Source organism: Talpa occidentalis, unplaced genomic scaffold (assembly GCF_014898055.3).
Source record: "Talpa occidentalis isolate TD23 unplaced genomic scaffold, MPIMG_talOcc4v2.1 talOcc4.6, whole genome shotgun sequence".
Classification (NCBI taxonomy): domain Eukaryota; kingdom Metazoa; phylum Chordata; class Mammalia; order Eulipotyphla; family Talpidae; genus Talpa; species Talpa occidentalis.
This window is the reverse complement of record NW_023604972.1, coordinates 45172409-45199206: the sequence shown is the minus strand read 5'-3', so window position 1 is coordinate 45199206 and position 26798 is coordinate 45172409. Positions and strand designations below refer to the sequence as shown.

The 26798-nt window shown below is 39.6% G+C and overlaps 1 protein-coding gene across 5 annotated transcripts in view; it reads right to left on the bottom strand.

Annotated features, from left to right (window-relative positions):
* The window catches only part of SEPTIN11 (septin 11), a 136806-nt gene that overhangs the window by 25460 nt on the left and 84548 nt on the right, over positions 1-26798 (bottom strand). For 4 of the 5 annotated variants that reach the window (XM_037529188.2, XM_037529186.1, XM_037529189.2 and 1 more), the window contains 4 exons: positions 21560-21674; positions 12120-12315; positions 3703-3889; positions 265-426 (listed from right to left, as the gene is read on the bottom strand). In XM_037529188.2, coding sequence (XP_037385085.1) covers positions 265-426; positions 3703-3889; positions 12120-12315; positions 21560-21674 — 660 coding nt within the window. Of the gene's footprint in view, positions 1-264; positions 427-3702; positions 3890-12119; positions 12316-21559; positions 21675-21803; positions 22055-26798 lie in introns of those variants that run through there. The other variant, XM_037529190.2, reaches the window with a different exon arrangement.

Genomic DNA, 26798 nt, shown 5'->3' with positions numbered 1-26798 from the left:
CATGTAGTGGTGCTGGAGTAGTGTTGCCTCCCCCAAGATCTGCTGCAGATATCTTAACTGTTAGAGCAGGAAGGAAATTTGCTATCATCTAATGGTCCCATTTGGTAGATGGAGACACTGAGGAGTGAGATAGTGAAATGACTTAAATTAGTGGTGGTGAAGATATTAGATTTCTAGTCAGTGTTCTAGACCCTCTGCAATGCTGCTACTAAGAAACACTTGTGGGAAAATGATAGGGTGGTCTGCTTTCAGTTAAGGACTTACACTCATTGTTGCATTGATCTCTGCTACCGTTTCTTCATCTGTGGGGAACTGATATATCTGGACTCCATTGCTGACCAGTTCACTCATGATCTTACTCTTGAATTTGTGCAATTCATTCTTAGCGATGGTGTCAGCTTTTGCAATTATTGGAATGATGTTCACCTGCAACACAAAAATCCATTTTTATACAATTCCAACATAAGAAAAATGATTAGACAAATGAATAAAACATAGCAAACAAATTGTAAAACTTAACTTAAAAAAATAGAGAAGATATTGAAAGTCAGACTTTCTACCTAAATGCAGAATTAAGTTATAGAATAATCTTTTAGTTTCATCTTCTAAACGTATACTTCCTCCCACCCTGCACTGAAAGCATACTTGTAATTTCCTCTTTTGTGCTACCTTATTCTTCTTTATAGAGTGAAAAAGGAAATGTTATTCTATGACAAATAGCAATAACAAAGAAGCCTATTCTTTGAATACTCAACCACTCCTTTTAGACCCCTCCCAGCTACTTTAGGAACTTGAATTTTGCAAGTTGCTAACAGTGTAATGACAAAGCCTGCATTAGTTAGAATGGGGAACACTCAGCTCCATGCAGAATAACCATCCTTTCTTTCTTCTGATGACCTGAAAACCATTAGAGACAAAGAACCAAATATTAACCAAAACAAAAGTGGTGTCACCTACTTTTAAATTTTTCAAAATCACACCAACTAATTCTTTTGAATTTCAGCTTCTATCATATTACTCCTTCGTGCCACAATGAGACCCAGTGCCAAAGGCCAGGCTCACTTTCAGAGCATCAATTACAAAGACCAGAGAGAACTTAGCTTGACAATAATGGCAGAAAGCCCAGGAGAGCCAAGGATACCCTTGAATGCAGCCCCAAGACACAAGTTAAAACATTCTTCTCCCAAAACCCCCAGCACTGATATCAGGACATTTTTTTAATTCATTTTTTAAGATAAAAGCTCTTTCACTCCTGAGATGCAAGGGTCTCCAAAAGATGCCACTGATAGCCAATACCCGAGCCCCTGTTCTCCACCCAGCTCAGATGCAAAGGGAATAGACTTGGTAAGAAAGCAATCCTAAGTCAGAGAAGAGTCTTCAGGGGGAGTTTCCAGGTCATGTCTGCATTCCTTTGCTTTTCTTTTCATTCCAAGAGTCAAATAAAAAGTCCATGACAAATCAGAATGAGAGGACATGCTGATAGAAAAACCCAATTCTTTAACACAATCTTTGAGCAACCCCTAATCTTTTACATAGGCTTCCTCCAGCAAGTTACAGATGGAGAAAAACAACACTGATGCTAGGTATCCACGTGTAGGTCAGGGCGCGAGGAACAAAAACACTTCCCAGTTGTCCTTAAGGGCATTTTTGTGCACAGTGAGCAGCCATTTAATTCAACTGAGGCACAAGGGCAGAGGTTCATAGCTTCCTCACTGATCCGCTCAGAATAGACAGACAAACCAAGCCATCTGGATTTAAAATCTCTACAGCAAACTACTCTACAACAATTATCAATTCTTTGAAGGAAGTTTAACCTGTTTTGTGGTCATTGCTGTCTATTTTTTTTAAAGATTTATTTATTTATGCATACAAAAACTGGGGTACAAGCCAGGGGTGAGAGGATTCACCAGAGACAGAGTGGGGAACAGAACAGGTGGATTGACTGAAATACACTGTTGAGGGGAGCAGCAGGCGAATCAGGAGTGGTCTGCCGTGTCATGTGGGTAGTTCCCTGGCCAGGGATGGAACTTGTGCTGCAGTGGCTGTGGACAGCTTCACAGTGTTGTGCTTAACCCCTTGTACCACCAGGGAAATCCCCCATTGCTGTCTTTTTTTAGGTGTGTTTACTTTATTTTCTTTCCCCTTTGAATCAACTCTAATAGGCACTATCTTATTGAGGCATATCAGCCTGGTTGGTCCACAACTTCCGCTCAGTCAGGAACCCACCTCTGTCTCATGCTTCCTGGCCCAGTTCTCAAGGCTGAAGCAGGGCAGGGAGTGAGCCGTCTCAGCACCAGGACATCAACTACCCAAGGCTAATTGCAGCTGAACCAAATGAGAGGAAGGGCTTTGATTTATTCCCCCCAAGTACTCTGGCTGCAATAATCTTCTCAGCTGTTAGGATATTTTTCTGTAAATGAATGGTGTGTGTCTGCTGGAAGTCCTAGGAACCTACAGACTCTGCCTCAGTCACAGGTGCCAGTTTAGACAGAGGTCTGGGGACAGGCTGATCTTCTCAGTTTTTTCTTGCTATTATGTCTTCTGGAGGAAAAACTGTCTTTTAAAATGTTGAGCAGACAAAAAATAACAGCCAGCAAAGATGATAAGACTTTTTATTGAGCTCAGAAGGATGGTGACATCTAAGAGAAAATACCATAGCTTAGTTTTGTGGTTGCTCTTGTTACCATGGGCAACTTCTTGTTACCATGGGTAGTGTCTTCAAAATGGAAAAATCAAATTAACGTAAAGTAGAATGCCAAATGTTAACAAACTTATCAGTCCCTTCCTTCAAGCACTGTGAAAGAAAGAGGTTATAAAGGAGAATCAGGGATCAAATAGAAATGAAGAGTACTTCTTTTGAACAAATGGATGGAGTTCAGTTTTAATAGAGAAGAAGATCTAAGAAGCTAAAAGAATTTAACATCTTTTATCATTGATAAAAATTAACTTAAGTTCTGAGCTTCAAATTAAGGCCAAACATTTTAAATGGTTTAAAACATTTTAAAGAGATGTAGAAAAATGTTTTAAGAAAATAAATTGTGAAATTATATTTCATTCTTCCTAAATTTAACCCTTCCTAAGACCACATAGACATCTCCACTATATAATTCCCCAAGCCTCATTAGGGCAGACACTGGTGCTAACTCAAGAATTAAAAATACATTGTAACAATCTACATGTTTTCATTATTTTTATTTTGTTTTTGCCTAATATCCAGAAAAGTTTTGAAGTATTCTTTTCATGCTGCTAAACCCTACGGTTCTGTAAGCCAGGGTTGGGGCATGGAGGAAGAATGAACAGGCAGAGCAGCAAGGATTTTCAGGTCATGAGGATACGTTGTGTGATAGTATGATGGATGTATGTCATAAATTTGTTCAAGTCTATAGAATGTACAATACCAGGAATGAATTTTTATGTAAAACATGGACATTAGTGATTAAGACATATCAGTGTAGGTTCAACAACTTTAACAGACACCACTCTGGTGGGGGATTTAGTAATGGGGAAAGCTATGACTGTGCAGGGCAGGGAAGAGATGGTAAATCTCTGTACCTTCCTCTTAATTTTTCTATGAGCCTTGAACTGCTCTAAAAAAGTTTTTTTTAACAAATCCAAAATTATACTAAAAGCATAGTAAGTTAGGCCTTCAGATGAAGGTGGTCTAAAAGGAGAGTGGAAGTTAATCGGAATGGCAGTGAGTACCTTGCTATCCAGTTTTTTCATGGTGACCAGATCCAGGGACTTCAGGGAATGTCCGGTTGGGGCAATGAAGTAGAGGCATGCGTGGATCCTGGTGTCGTGGTAGTTGAAGAGAGAACGTTTGATCTTTAATTCTTCTTGCAAGTAAGCCTCAAACTGGGCATCAATATATTCCACTATTGGCTTGTAGCTAGAATATAGAAGAATGCTTTTTAAAAACACATGTTCAAATCACTGTTTCTGGTCTCAAACCTCTTCTGCAGTTCAGTATGGCACCGTCCTCCAGGAAGTCTTCAATGGCTCCCTCTCCGCTAATAACTAAAGCCCCAACATCCCAGGCCTTCCCTCACCTACTCCCTGAATGTCTCTCCAGGCTCTTCTCTTCACTCCCTCCCTGGCTTACCCTTTCTGTCCCAGCAACATTCAACCTGACAGCAGGTCACACACGAAGTCCCCACCGACCTCCATGCTGCTGCTCCTCAAGCCATTCTTCCTGGAACAATGTTCTTCCTATGAACTCTCCTGGCTAATCCGTTCAGAGATTACAAATAGGTGCAGTGTGCTATCACTTTTCCCACGAAAGTGGAACTCTCACATGGAACTCTCACGAAAAGACTGACATTCTTTCCTAGTGGGCCAGATCAGAGCCTCAAATTTGTCCCAATAAAGTGATTTTGACAGCCTCCATCAACTGACTGACCAGTGGGGGACAAAATGAAAGCTGGTTTGTGATTTCAGGACCTAGTAGCACCTCCTTTTAGGAGCTGATCCCTGCCCCATTCCTCCAGAGACCAGGGGTTCCGTTCTATCCTAGAACCCTGTGCACAGTACGGTAAACTGAATTGCCTGGACTATTATCTTCAAAATTCCTTCCAACTCCAAGATTTTATGACTTAAGGTAAACTCTGCAACCCTCTCTTCTCATCAAATCTGCTTTGAATAATTATGTATGATTCAATTAACTAACCATAAACACAATCATTAATAGCATACTGGGAATACACACTCAAAAAAACATTATGTTCTCCAGGGATTAAGTAGTAGTACATTAGGTCACTGTGGAAAAGCCAAAGACTCTTTCAGGTCTTCAAGTACACTGTTCAGAAATCAGTGTCAGTAGAAGTGAGAATGATCTATTAGGAAAAAAAGGGGTTAATTCTCCCCAAATTTACTACCTTGCTGAAGAATGATGTAAGCTTTAAGAAAAATAAAACCTTTCAACACTCACGTCCCAGGCCCATAAATTAAACTGAAATTCTTGACAGGAACTACAAATCTTTTACAATGAAGATGAGAACAGACTTTCTTAGAGAAAAAAAAAAAACAAACAAAAAACCCAAATAAAAAAAAAATTGAAAAATAAATTTATGACTAAGACTGAAGCAATCAGAAAAAAACTCTTTGATAATATTTTTCCCTGCTGGCTTATCATAATCCATTGGTTCAATTCAAGCAGACAAAATCTCCAAAGATTTAAAGAAAAAGTAGAAAGTACTCTAGTAATAATAAATTATGACAAAACTCCAATAAGAAGGATGAACAAGTGATAATATTCTTCTGTTCTCCAATTTTTAAATATTGGCAGATATTACATAGTAATAGCCATAATCATTATTATTATCATAGGATGGTGGTTAGAAGTGGAAAGAGCTTTAAAATCTAGCTACAGAATTTAATAGCTGTTTGACTTCAAGCAAGTGACTAAAACTGTCTGCATCTCAATTTTCTCATTTGTAAATCAAGGACAAAATCAGAGAGCTACTGTGACAAATAAGTGAGCTAATACATTTATTTGTATTAGCCGGCACATAAAAGGAAGAGAAAGAAAGAACAAATAAGAGAAATGCAAGCCTGACTGAAAAAAGACAAGGGGGGGTGGTGGGGGAGAGGTACTTTACACTTGCCTGGTTCCTTGATAACTGAGCTCAAGTCCTGCAGGGAAGCGCACCCAGTCTCACCTGCCAGTCAAGGCACTGAGGTGTGTACCTGAGGAGTTAGGATCCTTCCCTAGACTCTCTTAGCCCCAAGGAGAAGAAAAGCAGTTCACAAGCAGTTGCTCCTTCCTGCCTCCCCAGGTCCTGGTTTTAGTGTCTCAACCTCCTCCCTAATGGCACGCGTATGTTTTTGCTATTAATTTCCCTTTCTGTCTCTGGTTTTGATTCTGATCCTCCAAAGCTTATGGAGGCATAATATCTCTTCTTTTCCACTGAGGGCTGCTTTCTGCCCTGGATTCAACGTGTCCAAGATATCTCTTGTTCTCTCTTCTGTCCTGGGCTTCCTTCAGCCTGCCCATTAAGGAGTTCGAGCCAGTCTTTCAATCTCCTCCTTTTCCATCTATATGTTCTTTCTGAAAAATTAGATTTATTCCCATGTTTTACTCACTACCTACCTGATGATGATTCATAAGTCTCTACTTACAGTGCAGATCTTTCACCCAAGCTTCAGACCCAACCATCCAACTGCTTACCAGATATTTCTATTTAATCTTCTAAGAGACAGTCAAAATCAAATTCTGTCTCTTGCTTCTAAACCCACACTTCTATATTCTTTAGCACAGTGAATCTATATCACTGCCCAAGTCAGAATCCTGGGTTTCAACTGAGAAACCGCCTCTTCTACCTCCCCACACAATCAAGTTCAAAGTCCCACCAATTTTTACCTTCTGTATCATTAAAAAAAAATGCAAGACATGTATACCAAGAATGATTTCTCAAAATCATTACTTACGTTGGAGATCTAATTATGCTACTGAAACAATAGTTTCCTCCTGATGCATAACGCGTCAGTCAAGTGGCTTGTATTCTTTCACAATTCTTTAAGCAAATGCTCTGCCTTTTTCTCCTACTCCTTTCCACCTCTTGTTACCTACATTCATAGTCATAAAGATAAGGAAGCTAAATCTCAATTTTGCCTGTTTTGGTAGTTTCCATTCTCACAGAAAGGATACCAATTATGTTCTGTTTGGTCAATTCAAACACAATCAGAGGATGGGGCGGGCAGGCAGTGCATATCACAGGAGGGATGGCACTGGTGGTGGAAATCAAATAAAATGTAGTCCTTACATTTTTCACCTGATTTTCATTCAGGCATGGGGCATTTCTTTTTTCTTTTTTTTTTAAAGATTTATTTATCATACAAGAGCTGGGGTACAGGTCAGAGATGTGGGGGGGTGAGAGGATTCACCAGAGACAGAGCGGGGAACAAAACAGGCAGACTGACCAAAACACACTGTAACAGGGTATGTTCGTAGGGTTCCAGAGACCTCCAAAGAAGGTGAGGAAGCTTGCCTCCATTGGCAGGACTGAACAACCCGGCCAACGAAAAAGTCCTGGTACCCTCAAGAAGAGGAAAGCCCAGGTGGAGTCTGATGAGATGAACTTTGTTCCTGAAGCCTGCATGGACCGGATGCCAACGGTTCGCACTGATCCTATATGGAGTATTCCAACAAAGCCATCTAAAATTGCTGTTTAGTTATTCTGCCCTGTGATTTTATGCAAAAATAGGTAAAATGATTTAAAAGTAGATTTAGTTTGCAAACTTTTGCTATGCTGTTAAAAAGTTTGGGATCAAGGTTGAGAAAATTTGTGTTTTACATAAGTTGAACCATTTTAAGATTTTTTCCCCTGTGGTTTCGATATATTTGCTGTCTTGTTTTAGCTAATGCTCCAGATTTTTTTGTCTTTTGGTTTGGATAATGGACTATTTTCCAGTAATGGAAAACTGTCATACTGGACATTCATGCACAATGCTACTGACTAATTGTTGCTTCTCTTACACACATTGTAACCCTGAAAAAAGACTGTTTCCTAAGATTCTACCCTGAGATCTGTGCCACCATAGATATGGTGGAATAAAAATTAAAAGGGGGGATTGTAACAGGGTGGTCCCCAGGAAAGGGGGAGGTTCCAGGTTCCCTGCCCCACCCAAGGGAGGGTGGAGGTAAGCAGGGAGAGAAGAAGCTGCAGAGGAGACTGAGGAAGGAAGGAAGCAGGATGGAGCCAGAAGGAGACCTGGAGGGGGCGCATGGAGCCGAGAGACAAGTGAAGAAACTGCGCTTGTCTTTTGGTTGTGGACTGGGTGACACAGATGTGGGTGAGACCCGTGGGGAGGGGACAATGACAGCTTTTATCTTGATTTTGATTTTGCTCTTTTCCTTCCGGGCTTGTCTGGTTGTTTCTGACCCTTTTCTGTGGGTCCCCACTCGAAGATGCTTTAGACTTGTGGCAGGCTTTGGGGCCTTGCTCTGGGCCAATCCCATTTGGATAGAGTTTTACCCACGAGGAGACGGGTAACTTTGGGAGCTTGATTTAGAAACTAGATTCTTTGCCTTTCCTGTATTGTTTCCTAATTGTATTAAAGTTCCTTTCCATTAAAGTCTCATATGTTTTGTGTTGATGTGGCAGATGGCAGAACCCATTTAGAATAGGCAGGTTTGCCAGGTTTGGGCTGCCCCTCTCCCTGCCCTGTAACAACACTACTGAGGGGAGTAGTGGGTGAGACAGGAGAGGTCTGTTGCGCCATGTGGGTTTCTCTCTGGCCGGCGGGGGGATCAAACTTGTGCTGCAGAGGCTATGGATTGCTTCATAGTGCAGTGCTTAAACCCTGGCACCACCAGGGAGGCCCCATGGGGCATTTCTTTTTACCCACCACTCATTTTTTTTTTAATATACCTCCAGCCATTAATACTATAAGATGACAGAGGTTAGTGTGATAGAAAAAAACATTTTATACAATTTTTTTAATCAATACACATTACCCACTGATCATTCTTGCAAAATAGCCAATGCCATTGTTCAGTGACTGATTCTCCATTAAATATGTGACCAGACACTTATCACATATTATTCTTTATCTTGCCATCTGTTAGTATTTGTTTTCTCTCAACAACCTCCACCAAAAAAATGTGATAAAAACAAAATTTAAAGACTAAACAGTCCCCTTCACTACCATTTTTATAACTGATAAAGATTTGCTGAGTTTGAGGATTCCTTCTCAGTAGATTTCAACAGGACTAATTGTCACTTTAGTTCATGATAGGCCATTGATGTCTACCTCCCATCTCCCAAGGGTGGGGCAAATGAATTATTCTATTTCTTGTTCTAAAGCAAAACTTGGTTTCCCTTCATCTCCAGATCCGTTCTTCACCAAGGAATACAGATAGAAAAACAAGGAAGCCCTGAAACCATGAGTTAATCGTGCTTTTAAACATAACAGGAAACCTTAGCAGATCTCTCTTCCTGTCTCCTTCTAACTAACTTGGTCCCAGGCAGATAAAGATGCAGGAATGCTGACATATCCCAAGCCTACATAAACAAACTGCGACATTCTTAAAGTCTTGCATCAATTGCAGAAAAGCTTGCCTAATCCCCAAAGTAGGAGAAATAATCATAGGTTTAGGCAAACAGCACATCCCTTCCTATATGGTTACATATCGTTGCAAAAATGCATAAAATGCATATCTACTTCCAATTTTTTGATGGAAGCAGGTTATCTCTGAATAACTATTTTAAATAACAGTCATTTGGGTTTATCCTCAGTAGTGTCAACAATGCCTTCTGGGGCATAAAGTTTGAAATGCCACTTAAAGAGGTTATGCAACAGTTGTCAAGAAATCTCAGAAGAAAAAAAAAATATTTGGTATCTAGGTTAGGTTAATATCACACTTCTCTCTTCAAAATCTCCTTTGGAAACTATTATTTGACCCAAATGAGTCAGATAATTTCTTAAAATGGCCTCCAGCTGCAAATATGAGTCTCAGTGTTATACTGGCCACTTGACTTTCAGGGCTGACAAGAGAAAACTCTCCAGCCCAAGGGAAAGTCCCCTGTTGAAGGGAGAGGCCAAAATGTAGTGGCAGTGCTAAGGTAAAGCCTCTGAGCTGGAGCGCACATGCAATCTTAGCAGCAAAATGCAGTAATAAGGATCTCATAATGCAGGAAGAGATCCAGAAAGATCCAATTGCTGCCTTCCAATCAGGCAGTACACGAGCACGACATTCTCTATCCCAGGGAGAAGCCTGGACCCAGGGAGAAACCCTAGGTCGAGAAATGGAGATGGTCTTGCTCTGAGTTTACACGGTGACCAAGCAAAGTCCAGAGCCTTCACTTTCTCTGAGGCTCTAACAATGCACCTGTGCTCATTTTCTTGTTGCCAGCTTTTTCTCTTCATCTATTTCACTTGACATTAAAGCAGCCTGCAGGCAGTGACCTCTCCATCATTCCTTGGCATTGAGCTGCAGGGTCAGAGCTTGGCTGTTCCCCACACCAATACAATGTACAGATAGTCCATTTGACCAGATGCAAAATAAAAATAAAATCTCTCACTATATCTAACAATTGCTCCTGTCATTACAGGACAATGTTTATTGAAGAGCATTTAAATTGCTCTATAGATAAGAGCTCAGCACAAAACAGAGTATGAATTAAATATTTATCATTTCTATGGCACTCATGGAAATATATATATCAGGGATAGTTAAAATGTATCTAGGCAATCATATTTCTAGACAAAAATAGTTCAAGTTCCTCTTTTTAAAACACATGCACATAATACACACAGGAAAAAGAAAATGAAAAAATAAACAAATGCAGTACTAACGACATTTCTGACCCCTAAGCAAACATACCATAATTTATTGATTTTGGTGTTTTATCCCCATAATAAAGCTGTCATAGCTCAAAAATGTCTCTGGAAGCCCCTCTGGAATCATCTTTTGGCCTGGGACAGTTTTACTTTAACTTTCTCAAACATTTTTTGGGAATGAGTGTAATATTTAAATAGCTCTAAGGCACTTGAAATCTACTGATGAATAGGATGGGTAGTTTGAGAAGGAATATGAATATTTTGGGACTTAGAGTAACACATGGGATGTACATCAGGAAGCTTTAAAGATTAATAGCTTCCCTCAAATAAAGGCACACAGCAATTTACAGGGAAGAGTCAAACCTACTTGACTTTATGAACTAAGAAAGAATGTGTGTTTTTAAAAAGGTAACATCTTACTATATCATTTAATAATTAGATTATCAAGTTTATGAAATCCAGTTTATGTAAGCTCCTACCTACAAACAAAGTATTGGACCAAAATTCTTAAAAATCTTTATTTTTTGAGCAGGCTTAACATGTCCTTTCTTCCACATATACACAAAGTTTGTTATATGTGTTATTTAATTAGCTTCACAAACACCCCTGGATACAGCTAAAAGGTAATCCAATCAACCTGAATTCCTCATTAGGCTTGACAGAAACCATGATTGTTATTCAGACTCAACTTGCACATTCTGCACCCAGCTCTGAAAAGCTCACAGGAAGCTCAACCCAGAGCACTACCATCAATATTATCATCTTGTGGCAACATGAAATTAGCTATGATTTTTTTCAACAGATCTTTCATAAAAATACTTTCTTCACTTTGGTGTTTTAAGAGCTAATATCACTTTCCAAAGCCACCAAAACACATCTCCCTATTATGACCACTTCCCTCTTCTAGGCCTCGCCATTCATAATGTCTTTCCTCCGCCTCACCTAAGACCAGGACTATATGCAGTATCACACTGGGAGAGGTAGAGAACATTCTTCCTTTAAACTGAGATAAACTGCCAAGTTTCCTTAGCTTGTCACAGGCAGAATCCAAAATACAACCCAGGTCCCTTAAATCCTGGACTGTGGCTTTTTGGCTGAAATCTCATCCAAATCTGTGAGAACCTGGGGATTAAGTCAGATATCCCAATCTGCCTTGGATAAGCAATGAATGGTAGATGTTCACAACAAACTCCACTAAATTTTAATGCCTTCTTATTTTGCATAGTTGAAAAAACCAGAAACCTAGGCTCTCTTACAGCTAGTATTCTAGTAGTGGTCAACTTTCTGAAAAGTGGCACTGAAGACCTTGAAGCAGGGAGTAAGCACACAGACAGATGTCATACACACAGCTCTTTTTGCAAGTGATGGTGAAGGCATTTGGTTTTATGGACAGATTTTGTGGAGGTTCTAGAGACTCCACTCCACTGTCATCTTTTCTCCCTCTTCCCCCCACCACATCAGGAATACCAACCTATGTAAGGTGGCTGGTGGCAAGGGATTCTACTGTCTTGTGGAGTACGTGGGTATTTCTCTAGATTGCTTTTCCTGTGGAAAAGCCCCAAATTTGGTTCCATGAGTCTCCTGGAAAATGCCATAAACTAACTAATTCCTTCTAACAAATCCCTTTGCTGCTTACACTGCCTAGAATCAATCACATGAGCTGATTCTGACCTCAAAGAAGAACATTCTGAGAAAATGTTCAAAGGACAAAAAGGTCATCTTTTAGGTGGTCGAAGACCAAGCACCATAAATATTCAACATTTAGCCTCTTCATTTACCCAGGATGGGTCTTGCTGTCTCCTCATCTATTTCTGTCACCACAAAAGTCCAAGATGTACCTGTCATCTTTATTTATCTGGTCTCCAAATCCCACGGTGTCGACGATGGTTAACTTCAGCCGTACATTACTTTCCTGAAGCTCATAACTTCTGGCTTTTAACCGGACACCTGGTTCATTGTGAGTAGCTGGGTCACTTTCAAATTTGGTGTTGAATAAAGTGTCCATTAACGTAGATTTACCAATGCCCGTCTCACCTAGGTGACCACAAAGGAAAAATCAGAGAAAGTGTCAATGCCTCTCAAACAAGTGATGAAGCTCACTGCAGCAGCAATTATAATAATCATATTGTAAAATTTTTTTGTTAGTATCACCCAAAATCCCACCACAAAAAGATAATTCATTAGTTCTTTCTATGTGTGATCTGAGAAATACCTCCCTAAAGATGAGTTCATGAACTTCAGAAACTATTTTTAGCAAAAGATCAACAACTTCAAGATGTTCCTTCTCACTTCTGGATAAAGATCAAAACATGCAGGCTTGCCATGGTCAATTTGTACATTCCTCTCCTAAATGTTGGTGTATAAAACTATATTACTTTTAAAATACTACATTGATGAATTGTTGTTACTAGAAGAAAAATGACTGATTCCGTTGGAATTAAATTATCTAACACCATCTAAATTTTAACACTCAACAATAACAGCAACAAACCCAGCTGAAGTTAATGAGCGCTTACTTTGTGTCAAGTTCTGTGGCAAAGAGTTCCCACACATCAACTCGGGTAAACCCTGGTACCACCTCATGAAACGGGAGCTACTGTTCCCTCCATTTTACAGATGGGGCACTAGGCTTAGATAAAGTTTAAGAAACTTGCTTAAAGTTGCACTGAGTGGCAGATACAAGGCTCTAACTCAAGTTCGTGTGGTTTTAACACCTACGCTAAACCACACAGCATCCTGACTACTATTACAGAAGAAACTACTGCCTCATATTTTCCAGGTATAGTCACAAATCTGAATAAATCCTTTATATTATCTCCATTTTCATTCTCTGTTTAGCTGGAGTTGCAAACATTTGCTAGTTTTCCCAGTTTCAGGGCAGTATCTATGACAATGAAACCAAATAGTGCTAAATAACCTGCAACAATAGTCTTATTAAATCATATTAATAATTCAAGTCAATAAGCTTTTACTGAGGCTCTAATATGCACAGATGGCAGGACCTGGTAACACCACCGATCAAACGGTGAGACCCACATATGCAGTCATCAAGAAGTTCAGCTTGACCTTCAAAATATGGTCAAAAAATTCTCCCTTAATTCTAATTCTTATTTTGACTGAAAACTAGTTTGCAACTAGGAAGTTCCCACCCTTGTCTATGGTGGTGGTATGATGGTGGTTTGATGTGTGATGATGGAAAGAGGAAAGTAGAGATCAAAGACCATTATCCACAGGGATGCCTTAGTTTTTCAATCTGAAAAAATTCCAAATTGGATTTCCAGCTCACTTTAAACATACGAAAATAGTGCATCTCTTTCAACAAATCCCAATTCCATGGTGCTTCTAGGAACATTCTTTCTTCTACACAATTGTCACAATGAAATGGGATGGTGACAATACCACAGGAAAACAAGCTCTGGGATTTGCAGTTTTAGGAGAACTCTCCCACTTTCATGAATAAATTTACTTACTAATTAGAAATTCAAATTACTTACTGCTTTCCAGCATAATGTAGAAGTGAAGTAGGATGGAGTCTCTCTGTATATGAGCTTCCTCTAGTTAGAAATCTTACGTGGTTTGCCACTGACTAGAGTGATTCACTTATATGATAGAAGTAATACAAGTACATTTGCCTTACTCTTTAACCTTTCTCACCATGATACACCTAAGATCACAGAATTTTCTTCTTTATCATTCAACCAGTAATTTTACTAGAGCCACTCTGTACAAAGTTCTGTGCCAACCTCTGGGAACAGAACAACACACTAGCCTGATAGGGTGGTCTTCCATAGCTAGAATCCAACTGGAACATGACCAAATACCAACCAAATTCAATTTATTATTTTGGGACCAGTATTCCAGGTGTCTGCCACAACCACAATCCTCTTATGAGCAAGACCATGCTTTATATGCCGTGACCATGCTAGTGACCACAAGTATCTGGAGCAGGCCAGGCCCCTGAACAAAGGCACCCATGCATGTTCAATGATTGTGCTCTGAGTCAGGGAGTGGCTCCATAGGAGACAGCGATCTGTCTATCCCAGCAAAACTTCTCTCTTTGGGAGTTTGAATGAGATATACAATACACACAATGTGATGGCATGGAAAAGGAAAGATGAACAAAACTGTGAATAAGCAGAAGCCAGGCAGCAGGAGCTGTCTAAGTAAACAGAAGACATGTTGTTGATAAGCCATTAGCTGGGAACATAGGAGAAAGCAAGCAAACAAATACAGCAGAGCTTAGTATTGGAGATTCATTCATCACTAAGAAACTTAAGTGTATTTCAGTAGATCCGCCTGTTCTGCTCCCCCCTCTCTCTGGTGAATTCTTTCACCCCCACACCTCTGGCCTGCACCCCAGCTCTTGTATGCATAAATAAAATAAATCTTTAAAAAAAAATGATACTTGGAATCAGGTAAATAATTCAATCCTGAAGGTACTGAAGTTATTTGTATTCTTTTTTTTTTTTTTTTTACACTTTAAAAGGATAGGTTTATTAGGAAAAGGAGAAAAAGAAAGGCACTTGCATAGTCACAGGTGGGCTGGACAACTGCTGAAGTTATTTGAAATACCTGATACAAGCGTAACTTTCTCAAACACAGCAAATTTCTTTTTTTAAAAAAAGATTTTATTTATTTATGCACACAGGAACTGGGGTACAGGCCAGAGGTGTGGGGGCGGTGAGAGGATTCACCAGAGACAGAGTGGGGAAAAGAACAGGCAGATTGACTGAAATACACTGCTCAGAGGAGCAGCGGGCAAGTCAGGAGAGGTCTGCTGCACTATGTGGGTCCCCTCCCTGGCTGGGGATCAAACTTGTGCTGCAGTGGCTACTGATAGCTTCATAGGTTGTGTCTCAACCCCTTGCGCCACCAGGGAGGCCCCCACAGCAAATTTCTTTTCAGGATTCACCTATTTGGGGAATATGGACAAAGTGACAACAGCAGCACTACCGTTTACAACCCTCTCCATAAGGGCCCTGAAAGTTCTTGGAATAGAGTGACCCATCTAACTTCCATCTTTCCCCCTAAGAAGCACAATTTAACATGGCAAAGACTCTAGGACAGGACTGAAATCACCACCTTACCTTAGTAGGTTGAAATTATTTAAGAACAAGTGATTAGGAACACCATGGTTGATTTTTTTTTAAAAGCAAACATAATTTTAATCATCATTTACATTAAAGTGGAAATTATGCACAATTAGCATTCCAGGTCCTACTTACAGAACAGGGTTAATCAAAGGGTTGGAAAAACCACTATTCCTCTAAATCTCAGAGTGCTCTGCTTTCGATTTCTATGGCCTGTGTTTTCAAAAGCCACAATTACACACAGCTACTCTAGTAGCTGTGTGGATTGTCCAAAAGCAGTTCAGTAAGAAATGACAGTTTGGGGAATAAAAGGATTTACAGAACTGGGGTTGGGGGGATTCTTCAATGCATTAGTTGGGGAGGTTTCTCTCTAGTCTCAGAAAACAGGACATTTTCCATAGCTTTAAGGATCCACAAGAGCAAAAAGACTTTCCAATAGAGTAACTTAAAGCCTACTAGGCATATATTCAAATCAAATGCCTTGACAATATTTTGAGAAAATTAATTACTAACACCATCTTTGAAATATTACAAAACTCCCTAGCAAATTACCTGGAACAGTGTATACATTTATTAAATTAATTAAGAATAAAAATGACCACGGTGAACATTTATACTGAAATTTGCCACCTTGGTAGATCTTTCAGAATTTGTTGTTTGTTCTATTATAAATTCATCTGCCTAAATACTCAGTTGTCAGGATAATTAGAGATTTACTCTGAAGTACTATTGGTGGCTTCTTTTATCCTGCTCCTGCCAATGCTGGTGAACATGACCCCATATCCTAGTAGAAAGCAGTTCTACCTCTTCCATTCTAGTCTCAGTCTTATTTTTTTTTTAAGTTTTATTTATTTATGCATATAAGAGCTAGGGTTTAGGTCAGAGGTGTGGGGGGTTACAGGATTCACCAGAGACAGAGTGGGTAACAGAATATGCAGATCTACTGAAATACCCTGCTGAGGGGAGCAGCAGAGGACGAGACAAGAGATGTCTGCTGCTCCATGTGGGTAGCTCCCTGGCTGGGGATCGAACTCGTGCTGAGTGGCTGCAGATAGCTTCATAGGTGGCGTCTTAACCCCTTTCGCCACCAGGGAGGCCCCTAGTCTCAGGCTTATTTAAACCACCAGCTCTAAAATAAACACTGAGGGAAAAGAAGGATAATATTATTAATTAGAAGGTAGCTATAGACTGATCAAATAGTTGACTACAATTCAGCATCTTTTACTCTGACCAAGACTGGCTACTTGGATAATTATCCAAGTAATTGCTGCCGCCTTCTCTAAATACTCTAGATTTAATTCTTGGACAGAGCCAGAGCTGTGTATCTAAACTGTGTTGTTTTGACTCTTCAAATAATTGTTTTTGATGAAACATTTTCCATAATTCCACCCAGCCTGCATGACAGACTTGAAAGGACAGCACTGGACACTTGGCATGGCCTGGATCGACCACACTGATTTGGTGGAGGGATGTGGTGGCATCCGCCATATCTCTTTTCTGAAAATCCACGGGAGAAATTTTTTCAGGTAAAACTGTTTCATCTGGAATATTTTGCTCTAACTCTACAGAAACTTTAAATCTGTCATTGCTAAACTTTTAATTTTTGTTTGGTACATAATATGTGTTCAATAAATATCTGGTGAATAAATGGATTCCTCTGTCCTCTCAACACGCTGAGAGACAACTCTATCCCTGATAGAGTTCATGGCTCTATGCAGACCTGATGGTAGGCTTTGCACTTTGGTTTTTTTTTTGTTTTTTTTTTTAAAGATTTATTTATTTATTTGTTTGTTTGTTTGTTTATACAAGCACTGGGTACAGTCAGAAGTGCAGGAGGGTGAGAGAATTCACCAGAGCCAGAGCGGGGAGCAGAGCAGGCAGAAGGACCGAAGTACACTGCTGAGGGGAGCAGCGGGCGGCAGGAGAGGTCTGCGCGCCATGAGGGACCCTCCTCCAGTGGCCGGGGAGCAGCCGGGGATCGAACCGGCGCCACAGAGGCTGCGGGCAGCTTCGCAACCCAGCGCTCAACCGCTGCGCCACCGGGGAGGCCCTGCACTTTGGTTTTGCTTTGTTTTCTGGGGTTAAATTTCTCTTTATTTGCTTGCTCATCCATTTCACCCTGTAAACTACTTAATGACCTGGAAAAACAAGATAGGATAAAAATGTTTAAGACTGGATTATAAAATTCCACAGCTTATTTCAGCTTTGACAAAAAGAAATCTTAAACTCATCTGTTTTCTATTTCTCTTCTTTTACCCCCTTAAAAAGTGTTATGGCTGAACTATTTTAAAATTTTCTATTATCAAAAGGTATTTTTCTTTTATTTTGATCCTACTATTGAATTGTTTCCTCTTCAAAAGCAAGTATGTCACTGTGCTTTTTTTATCTTTGTAGGTGCACAAAGAACCAAAAAAATACAGCAGGATCAATGTTAAAGTTTCTCATGGAGCTAGTGCCATTTTGGAAGATGAAGGAGAAAAATAGATACATTAAAAACTGTAAAGAAAGACCGAACAATAATTCAGATTATTTGGAGAATTACAGCATGGAAAGAAAAGGTTTTATTTAAACTAACAGCAGCTTTGGGGATGATTTAATGTGTTAGAATCAAGATGGAGAGTGAGGCAGCTATGAACTTCTGGATGTCCTATAGCCCAATTTAGCATCAAGAGTCCTTTTTCAGGTTAAGTGAACACTTCTTTCCTCTCTATTACATTTTTTTCTAGTACTCAACAGATATGGGTTCTAATAACAGACATTTAATTCAGTGCCTCTAAAACTAGACCAACCTCAGGATTAGTTTCTGTCCTGGTTTATTTCCTCTATTTGCAACTTAGAGGCTCTTGCCACTAGAGCAAATTATGATTCTAATACCTTCCTGATAAACATCATCAGTTTCCTTTATTAGGATCACAGCTCTTTTTTATCAAGTTTCCAATGCCTTTTTGCATTTATCACTTGAAAATTAAGTAATGATGCTAAAAAGACCATGACATCTACATACTGTATGAAAAACATACCAACGGACAGTAAGATGACAAGAAAAAAAGCACCTTGAATACTCTTAAGTAAAATATGTCACCTACTCCTCTAAGTAACTGTCAAAATATTTTGACTGGCTAGAACACTTTTGCATAGATTCTTACTTTAAAAATAGATGGCCCAATAACTGATGGTGAGATATAGAAATTTGCTGTAAAATACTTGTGATAAAGGAATTGAGGATAAATAAGCTCAATGCTTAAGCTGAGGCCCTTATTCTCCTGAAGAGCTAATGCTGACTCTAGACAGGTATGAAAAAGAACCTGGAAAACTACACATACTGGCATGGAAGGACAGCCAGCATATACTGTGAATGAAAAAGAGGAAAAATCAGAAGAATATGAGCATTATGACCTCATTTGTATAAAAACAAAACAGTGCTTGTGTAACTGTGAGAGAGCTGTTGGTCCCTGGCCAGTGTATGTCTCCTCATGCCCTACCTCCTCTCTGATAATCGCTTCCTCCCCATAGGGAGTCTCTTGTGACTTGTGGTGGACTAGTTCATCGCCTACCCTGCGTGGGCATGTGGCTGAGGCCTGGCCCGTCAGCGACATCCTGTGACCATTCGGTGAGAACTGGCACAAGTGGTCATTCTTTGCTCAGGGGTTGCTAAGTGGGCAACATTGCTGGAGGTCATACTTCCTCCCTGAAGAAAAGGCCGATCATGAGGCCAACAGAAGCAAGCAGGCTAGAGAGCCAGAGACAGTCCTGAAAACAGTTCACTCTGAGCACCAGCTGTTCTTAATGATAAAATTCAATACTATTACATTTTCCACATGTTTTGGGGTTTAGGAAGGGTCTTCACTGAATTTAAAACTAAAAATCCTGTAATTCTTTTAGGAATTTTTCTAATACAAGAATGGGAAGAGAGAGATGTGATGATGCAGGCTTTGAAGATGGAGGATAAAGCGTCCCAGGATCAAGGCATACAGGTAGGTAGACTTAAAAGCTGGGAAAAGTAAGAAAATGTATTCTCCCCTAGAAGTTCCAGAAAGGAATACAGCCCTGTGGATACCTTGATTGTAGCTCAGTGAGACATGTGGGACTTCTACAGAACTGTAAGATAATCAGTGTTGTTTTAAGCCACACAAAATAATATTCAAGTACAAAAAGATGTAGGAGGTTTCTAGAATTCCATGGTGTTATCTCTATGGAGTGGAAATGGGGAGGGAGGAAGATGCAGTCACAATATTTTTTAACAATAAATATGTATTGTTATTAAAACTAGTTTTAAACAGTTTAATGGAACTAGTTTTAAACAGTTTAATGGAACCAGAGTAAAAAGCCAAGAATCAGGCATTAATTATCACCATCCAGACAGAGAAGAACAGCGGCTACTTTACAAATCCAAAAGAGCAACCCGGATGTAGCTTGTGAACTCCAACTAGCAGCATCACTTGCTATTGAACAAGAGGAGTGAGCCAGTGAGCCTACCCACCACCCCCACCCCTACACCACCCCTCCCCCACTCCATGCACACCACACACCTATCAAACCAGGCACTCCCAGCAAGCCCAACCTCACTGGAAGGCTTTACCCTACTTGCAGACACAATTCTCATGTGTTTTCTTGCAGCTGATTTTGGAGACAAGGCTGGGGGAGGCTGGGAAGAGAAGCCAGAATAGTAATTGGCCTACAATTTAGCACACTTTTCAATAGAAAAATCAACAAATTGCTATGCTAATGAAGAATTGCCCCTTTCTGCAATAAGCATAAGAGAAAAGACAACTCATTTATGCCACTCTGTGGAACCCACTGGCATTCAGGAGGTCCCCTGCTGAATTTTAAAAGGTCTCATGTAGGGAAAGGGGAGAAGCATGAGAGCTGGCTGCCCAGGGCACGTTTCTTCCAGTCATTCTCTATTCAGTGCTTAAGACAGAGAGGGAGCCATTGTGGCGTGCAGGACAGCTGTGGTTCCCACTAACAGGCGTCCAGTGCAGTGGCTACATTAATATTTTCTTCCAGAATTTTTTTAAAAAGGAAAATTGCCACCTTCCCGCCCAATAACTAACTAAAAGAGTGGCTCTTAGAAATGCACACCTTTTCTAAATTGACTTCATTTTACTCGTACAAGAAAAGTAAGTGGAAGGATGGTCCAGACTTAGTGGAAGGATGGTCCTTTTGTCTACAAACAGAAATACATTATTCCTTTCCTTTTGGTCTGTCTCAGAAGGACATGCCTGGAGGACAAGGACAACAGAACAGCACACCTCAGCCACTTCTCTGATGTCTAGCCCAGACATTAATCAGGAGTGACAGGAAGGTGAAGGAAAAACCGTCCTGTGTTTTTCTGCTTCAAACCAAAAGATTTACATCCCTCTTTTCCACCTCTTTTTCTACCTTCCTCCTCTTAGTTTAAAAACGACATAGCTAGAGAAGAAAAGGAGTCTGAAGGCCAGAGGTCTTGACTAGTGTATTAATATTTAAAGGATATGAGTAAAACATACTGAGAATGCAAAGACATCTGATATCTTTGACCTTTTTGATTTAGCTACCAGGAATAAACTAAGGTCAGTTTTAGAGTCAAATTTAAGGACAAAGGTTAGTTTAATAATTCAGGCAGAGCATGTATTTTAACTAAAAAATACAAATTTAAATTGTCTTTTGCTCTGAAAGCACAAATTTTAAACATTAGTTTATTATAATCCAGTTGTTTCATATTTTACTTATTATAGGTAGCATATCTTTAAAAAGATTTCAGTGGAGATTACTATTGTACTGTAGTCAGAGACCTTAAAATAAATTCTTAAGATGTTTTTGAACAATCATACCACACACACACACACTCAGGTCTTTCTTTCAACTTCCTATAATCTAGTTAGGATCTAAGTCCCTCCACCCCACTAAAAAGTGTTTTGATAACAACATTAAACTAAGCATTTGCTTAACTCTATGACATCAATAAAAATAATTTGAGTAACACCCCAAAGCTTACAAAGCATTACGCAAATACAATTCTCAATCTTGTGACATATACAGAATGGGTATTATTGTTCTGATGAAACGGAGACTTGACTGATGAAAAAGAGAGTAAAAACATCTTATTACCCTAAAGTATGCTTATTACCCTAAAATATGCTTCTTGATAGTCACACCACCACTATGGACCAGACCCCTGGCTTGTTAGCAAATGCTGAGTCACTTACCAACACACAGGATGTTGAAACAGAATCCTTGTGAAGTAGACTTGTTGACCAGCTGGTCAGGGAGACTGTCAAATCCAACATGGCCAGAAAGTGACAAGTTTCGAAGCTCTTCATTCTGCAATTTCAGAGGGGAAATATTTGAGAACCCAGGAACTATGCCAACTCAGTATCACACATTACAGACATTACCTCTACCTTTCTCTCTTCTTGACGTGCATGGAAAAAGATTTGTCCTATATCTTACCCTCTTCGACTTCTATACGACTGAAGATATGAATGACTCCAAAACCAAGTTCTTTCCACAAATTATACTAATTCCCAAAGTTGACTGCCATCCACTGTATCTTATTTCCAATTACAAGTGTTATGGTCCAGGGATATTTGAGGTCCCACAGATGGCAATTTCAAATATGCATTAAGTGACATAAAACACTCCAACCATTTTGAAAGCTTCCAACACTCAAGAGAAATTTTTGATTAACTTTCAACTCAGAGTAACACTTCCAGATTCCTGAAAGAGCTTTAAGAAGCTCCCAGCAGAGAATATGTACTTGTCACAATCACAGAAATTCTAAATTCACCACAACGCAACATATTTAAAACTATTAATTGGAACAAGCATCTTGGGACTTCCTAGCTCTCTATACCGCCACCCCAGCTCCTAGCACAGGTTCTGTACCCACTGGGCCTTCTTAAAGTTTATTGAGGGAATGGGGTAAGGTAGTTATCACACATTTTAAAACTTGGGTGATTTATGCTGCCTTATTAGATGGCTCTGACTGCCTCCATGACTTTGAATGCATTCCATGGGTGCTGGAGATAATCTTTGGAAACTCTTTCCCAGAAAAACAAAGACCAGCTATGGTCCTTCAATTACAACCATTGTTATTGTTTGGGATTCCAGAAACTAGATATTGAAAGCCTTCTTGAAGTCTTGACAAGAGTCCTGATGGTCTGGCTAGCCTGCCAATGAACTTTATATTCAAAATACTTAAATTGGGGTGAGAAAGTGAGCCTCAAAGTTGCCACTTAATTTAAAAAATTGAAGAGTTTCTCACAGGATCACTTAAGACCTTTAAGGCCGGTTTTCATTTTCCTTCTATTTATGTTATATAATGATGAGAATGACTTCCTTTAATAATCAGACTAAGACTATTTTAAAAATTGCTATGTCACTCTATAGGCAAAGAAATGTCCTATATAGGCATTAAAATCACTAGGTGTAGTGGCTTTAATGGAGTGTTTCATGGACAATATAATGTCTAAGGTCCTTGCCAGCTGTAAAATCTGATTCTGTGAAATAAGACTAAAAACCACTACACTAACTGAATACTATGGCGGCAGCTGCAGGTTTGGGATCAATGGGACAGAGAACAGATGCCTAGTCTATGAATAGTTTCCTTCAAACCTGCCAACAGTGAAGATGAGACTCAAGAGTAGGCACTTATCCTTGAACAGGATGGCATGGCAGACAGCTCACCAAACAGCTTTGGGACCCGCCCCAGTGGGCACCAGTCCGGGTGGCTGCCCAGGCCTCCCACCACCACCACACAGCCCAGATTCTAGTACCTGCCCCTGGCTCTTCGGATACCTCAAAGGTTCAGACAGCAGGTATTTTTAGGGTATTTACCACATCCGCCAAGAGGAGGATTTGAAATGAGTCTGGGTTATATTTAGAACTCTTTCCATCACAGCTGTGCAGTGGCTGTTGTATATCGGGCAAGGAGAAGCCACTACGCCAGGCTCCTTTTCTCTGCATCACTGACTGAGTCCAGGGCACGAAAGGAGTCAAAGCAAGAAGAATCATCCTCCTATAGCCCCTCTCCTCTCTACCACAATAATTGTTTTAATTCCCAGAGGGAGAAGGGCAAGTGGTTTATTGCTCTGGATTCTGGATTGTTGGGTTTTTAGATTCAGATATCCACCCAAGAGCCAATCCTGGGGTAGAATCAGTTAGTAATTATAGCTCTCATCCCAGAATCCAATGCTCAGCATCTCATATTCTCACCATTTCCAAAACATGAGAAACCACCCACACACCCACTGAGTATTTTTATACCCACTGAAAACCACACAGAGAATGAAGGGTTATGAAATATTTTAAATTTAAAGTTATGTCTTCGGAGTTTCTGTTCTCTAACTTTGCGGCATAAATTTGATAAATTTTATTCTGTAATTTTTAAATTTCATAATTTCAGCCTAATCTTCTATATACTATTAAGGGAATCCTGAGTTCCTGCCCATCAGTGTGTGATGGGAAAAGCTCATGAACACGTTTAAAAACTGGGAAGCACTGTAGGAAATGCAAGTATAGGCTCTAAGTCACACAGTAACTGAACTGAATCTATACACTCCAACAGTTTGTGGTACCACATTAATTATTTCTTGCCTTAGCTGTCTCAATCCAAAGAATGTGGGTCTCTTTTGAATTCTCACATATTCTTTTATTTATTTATTTGTTTGTTTGTTTGTTTTTTGCATAGAAGAACTGGGATGTAGGCCAGAGGTGAGGGGAAGGGGGGTGAGAGGATTCACCAGAGACAGCGTAGGGAGCAGAACATGCAGATTTACTGAAATACACTGCTGATGGGAACAGAGGGTGAGACAGGAGGGGTCTGCTGCACCCTGTGTGGTTAGTTCCCTGGCTGGGGATCAAACTCAGGCCTTAGTGGTGACAGTGCTGACACTTAACCCCTAGGCCAACAGGGAGGCCCTATTCTTAAATCTTTACTACTATCACACATCTGGAAATGACTCTCAGAATTTTACCTCTAATACTAAACTCTTTGCCGAGTTCCAGCTTTGAATTTCTATTAAAGGGGCAATTTTCTTGGGTTTTCCTATCTGTACCGCAAACTGATGTTCATGAAACTAAAATCATCTCCCTCTACTCCAAACCTGCCTCTGCTCCAGAGTTTCCTGTTTTTGTTAAAGGTACTGCCTATGCATGAGAGCTGCCCACCCCTTCATTAATTCCAAAGTGTCCTCAGTGCCACATCCACTTCCTCTCTATTTCTAATTCAACACCCTCCTAACTCCTTGCCTTGATACCATTCTCTCTAATCCTTTCCCCTCTCTGCCTTGATACCAAAGGGATCTCAATACTCAAAGATTCTTAATCCAAACCCCTGGGTCTGCTATCTCATGGCAGGTTTGGGGGTAAACGCAAATCTCCATTTCCACTGACTCACATCTCCCCATGAAGCACCTTATACTGTAGTTAAACTGAATTATAGCAGGTCTTTGAATATTGTTTTTTTTTTGACATTGATAAGAAAAAAGAAATCCCAGCCAACACCAATCAAAAGGCCATTATTCCAGGACCTAGTTTCATTAAATGTCAATTCGCTTAAAGTCATAGTTTCCAAGAACCTATTATGGCAATTAGTGAAGACTTACTGTATTCCTGAGACAACACCAAACTTCTCCCCATCACCTTTTGCTCACATGATTTCCTCTATCAGGAAGAGCCTTACAACCAATGTTTATATAGCCAAACCTTCCAAATCTCAATGAAATTTTATCTCCATCTTTGTCATTTATATACTCTCAGGGAGAATTGCAGTAAAATTTCTTTCCCCTTACCTGTTAAAGGAAAACAATGATTGGATCAACATGGTTTAAGTTATTTAGTATTCTATGATCACTATCATAATAGCCAACATTTGTCAACCATTTCCAATGTTCTAGAGAAGTCCTAAACATGAATGAAGTAGTTAATTAATTTCAACAGACAGTTACTATTACCAACCAACTAAAACTTACAGATAAGAAAATGGAGGCACAGAAATTTAGTAACTTGCCCAAGGGTCATTCGGCTAGTAAGTTGAAGAGCTGAAACATGAACTGAGGAAGTCAGGATCCAGAATTCTGAGTCCTCACACTTAGTCACAGTTATCTCAAGAGGATCTAAGCTCCTTAGGTCAAAACAATACAGTAATTTCAACTGCAATGAAATCTAATACATAAAGAAAAACTATTCTCTAAAATCATAATTCTGTAACAACCATAGAAGTAGAAGTCAGAGATAAGAACTGGCAAAGTAGCTCTAAATATATTTTTCTGGCCATGGCAATGCCAAGATCAGACCTCAATTTCTGTGGCTATGGCACAGGAAGCCATTAATATAAGGCTTAGTTTTGACTTGTTTTTTGTTTGTTTGTTTGTTTGTTTGTTTGTTTGAACTAATAATGCCAACACAGAGCCACTAAGTAAGTAAATATATGACCTTAACCGATCTAGTCCTCTACTTGCTTATCCATTTAGGAAGGGGTTAGACTTAATGATCTCTGTGCCTAATAAAATGGGTTATAACTAAATTCTATGGTATAAAATAAAATAACCAGGCAACCTCATTTTTCTCTTTTCAGAACATCTCCACATGGATACAATTATTTATTGGTTCATTCAAAAATACTAATTGCTCAAAGCCTAAGGAAACAAAAACAGGCTATTTTTGTTACTCATTGATAAACATCATTCCTTGCCTTTAAGGGCTTTACAATGTAGCAATAGATAGATTGTAAGCAAATGTGATACTACTACTATAAAGAAAAGTGATAAAAACCGTGACTTTAACTATGGAATGATACAAAAAAATTTCCTTTTGGCAAAGGAAATTTAGAGGGTATCATTTTAGGAAGGCTGAAGTGCCTCCAATTCTACCAGGGAAATGAAAATCTAGCTTGCCTTCTAAATACATGCTATCTACACCCAAAGGGTGACTTTACTATGAATATATACTTTGAAGTTTATAATCAACAAGTTTTTTTAGATGTCCATCTGACTTTATTATTGAGATATTTATAAAACAAATTATAAGAATGTGTGGCAACATCTGCATTCTGAGTTCTGCTTCAAAATGTTCCACAATACCAAATCCTACATAAGCAGAAGCAGACCAACAAAAGGTTCAGAACCGGATAGCCATGGACTCCAGCTTTGTTTCCTACTGACTTTAGTCCCTTTTCCTCCATTTGTAAAAATGGAGTACTTCGCAGGGTGCTTTGGACGAGTTAAGGAAATTCTATGTCTGCGAGTACCTGGACTCTCAGGAGCCCTGGGTTTCCTTTCCCTAAATTAGGTAAGAGGAAGAGATGGCACAATTTTAAAATCTAAAATCTAAATTTTAAAATCTAAAATGAATTAGAAGCTCTCTTATCACGAGGAGAAGCTACTGAAATGGCTAAGTCGAGTAACCAAGAAAGAAACATCACGAAGAGCAAAGCAGAGTGACCAA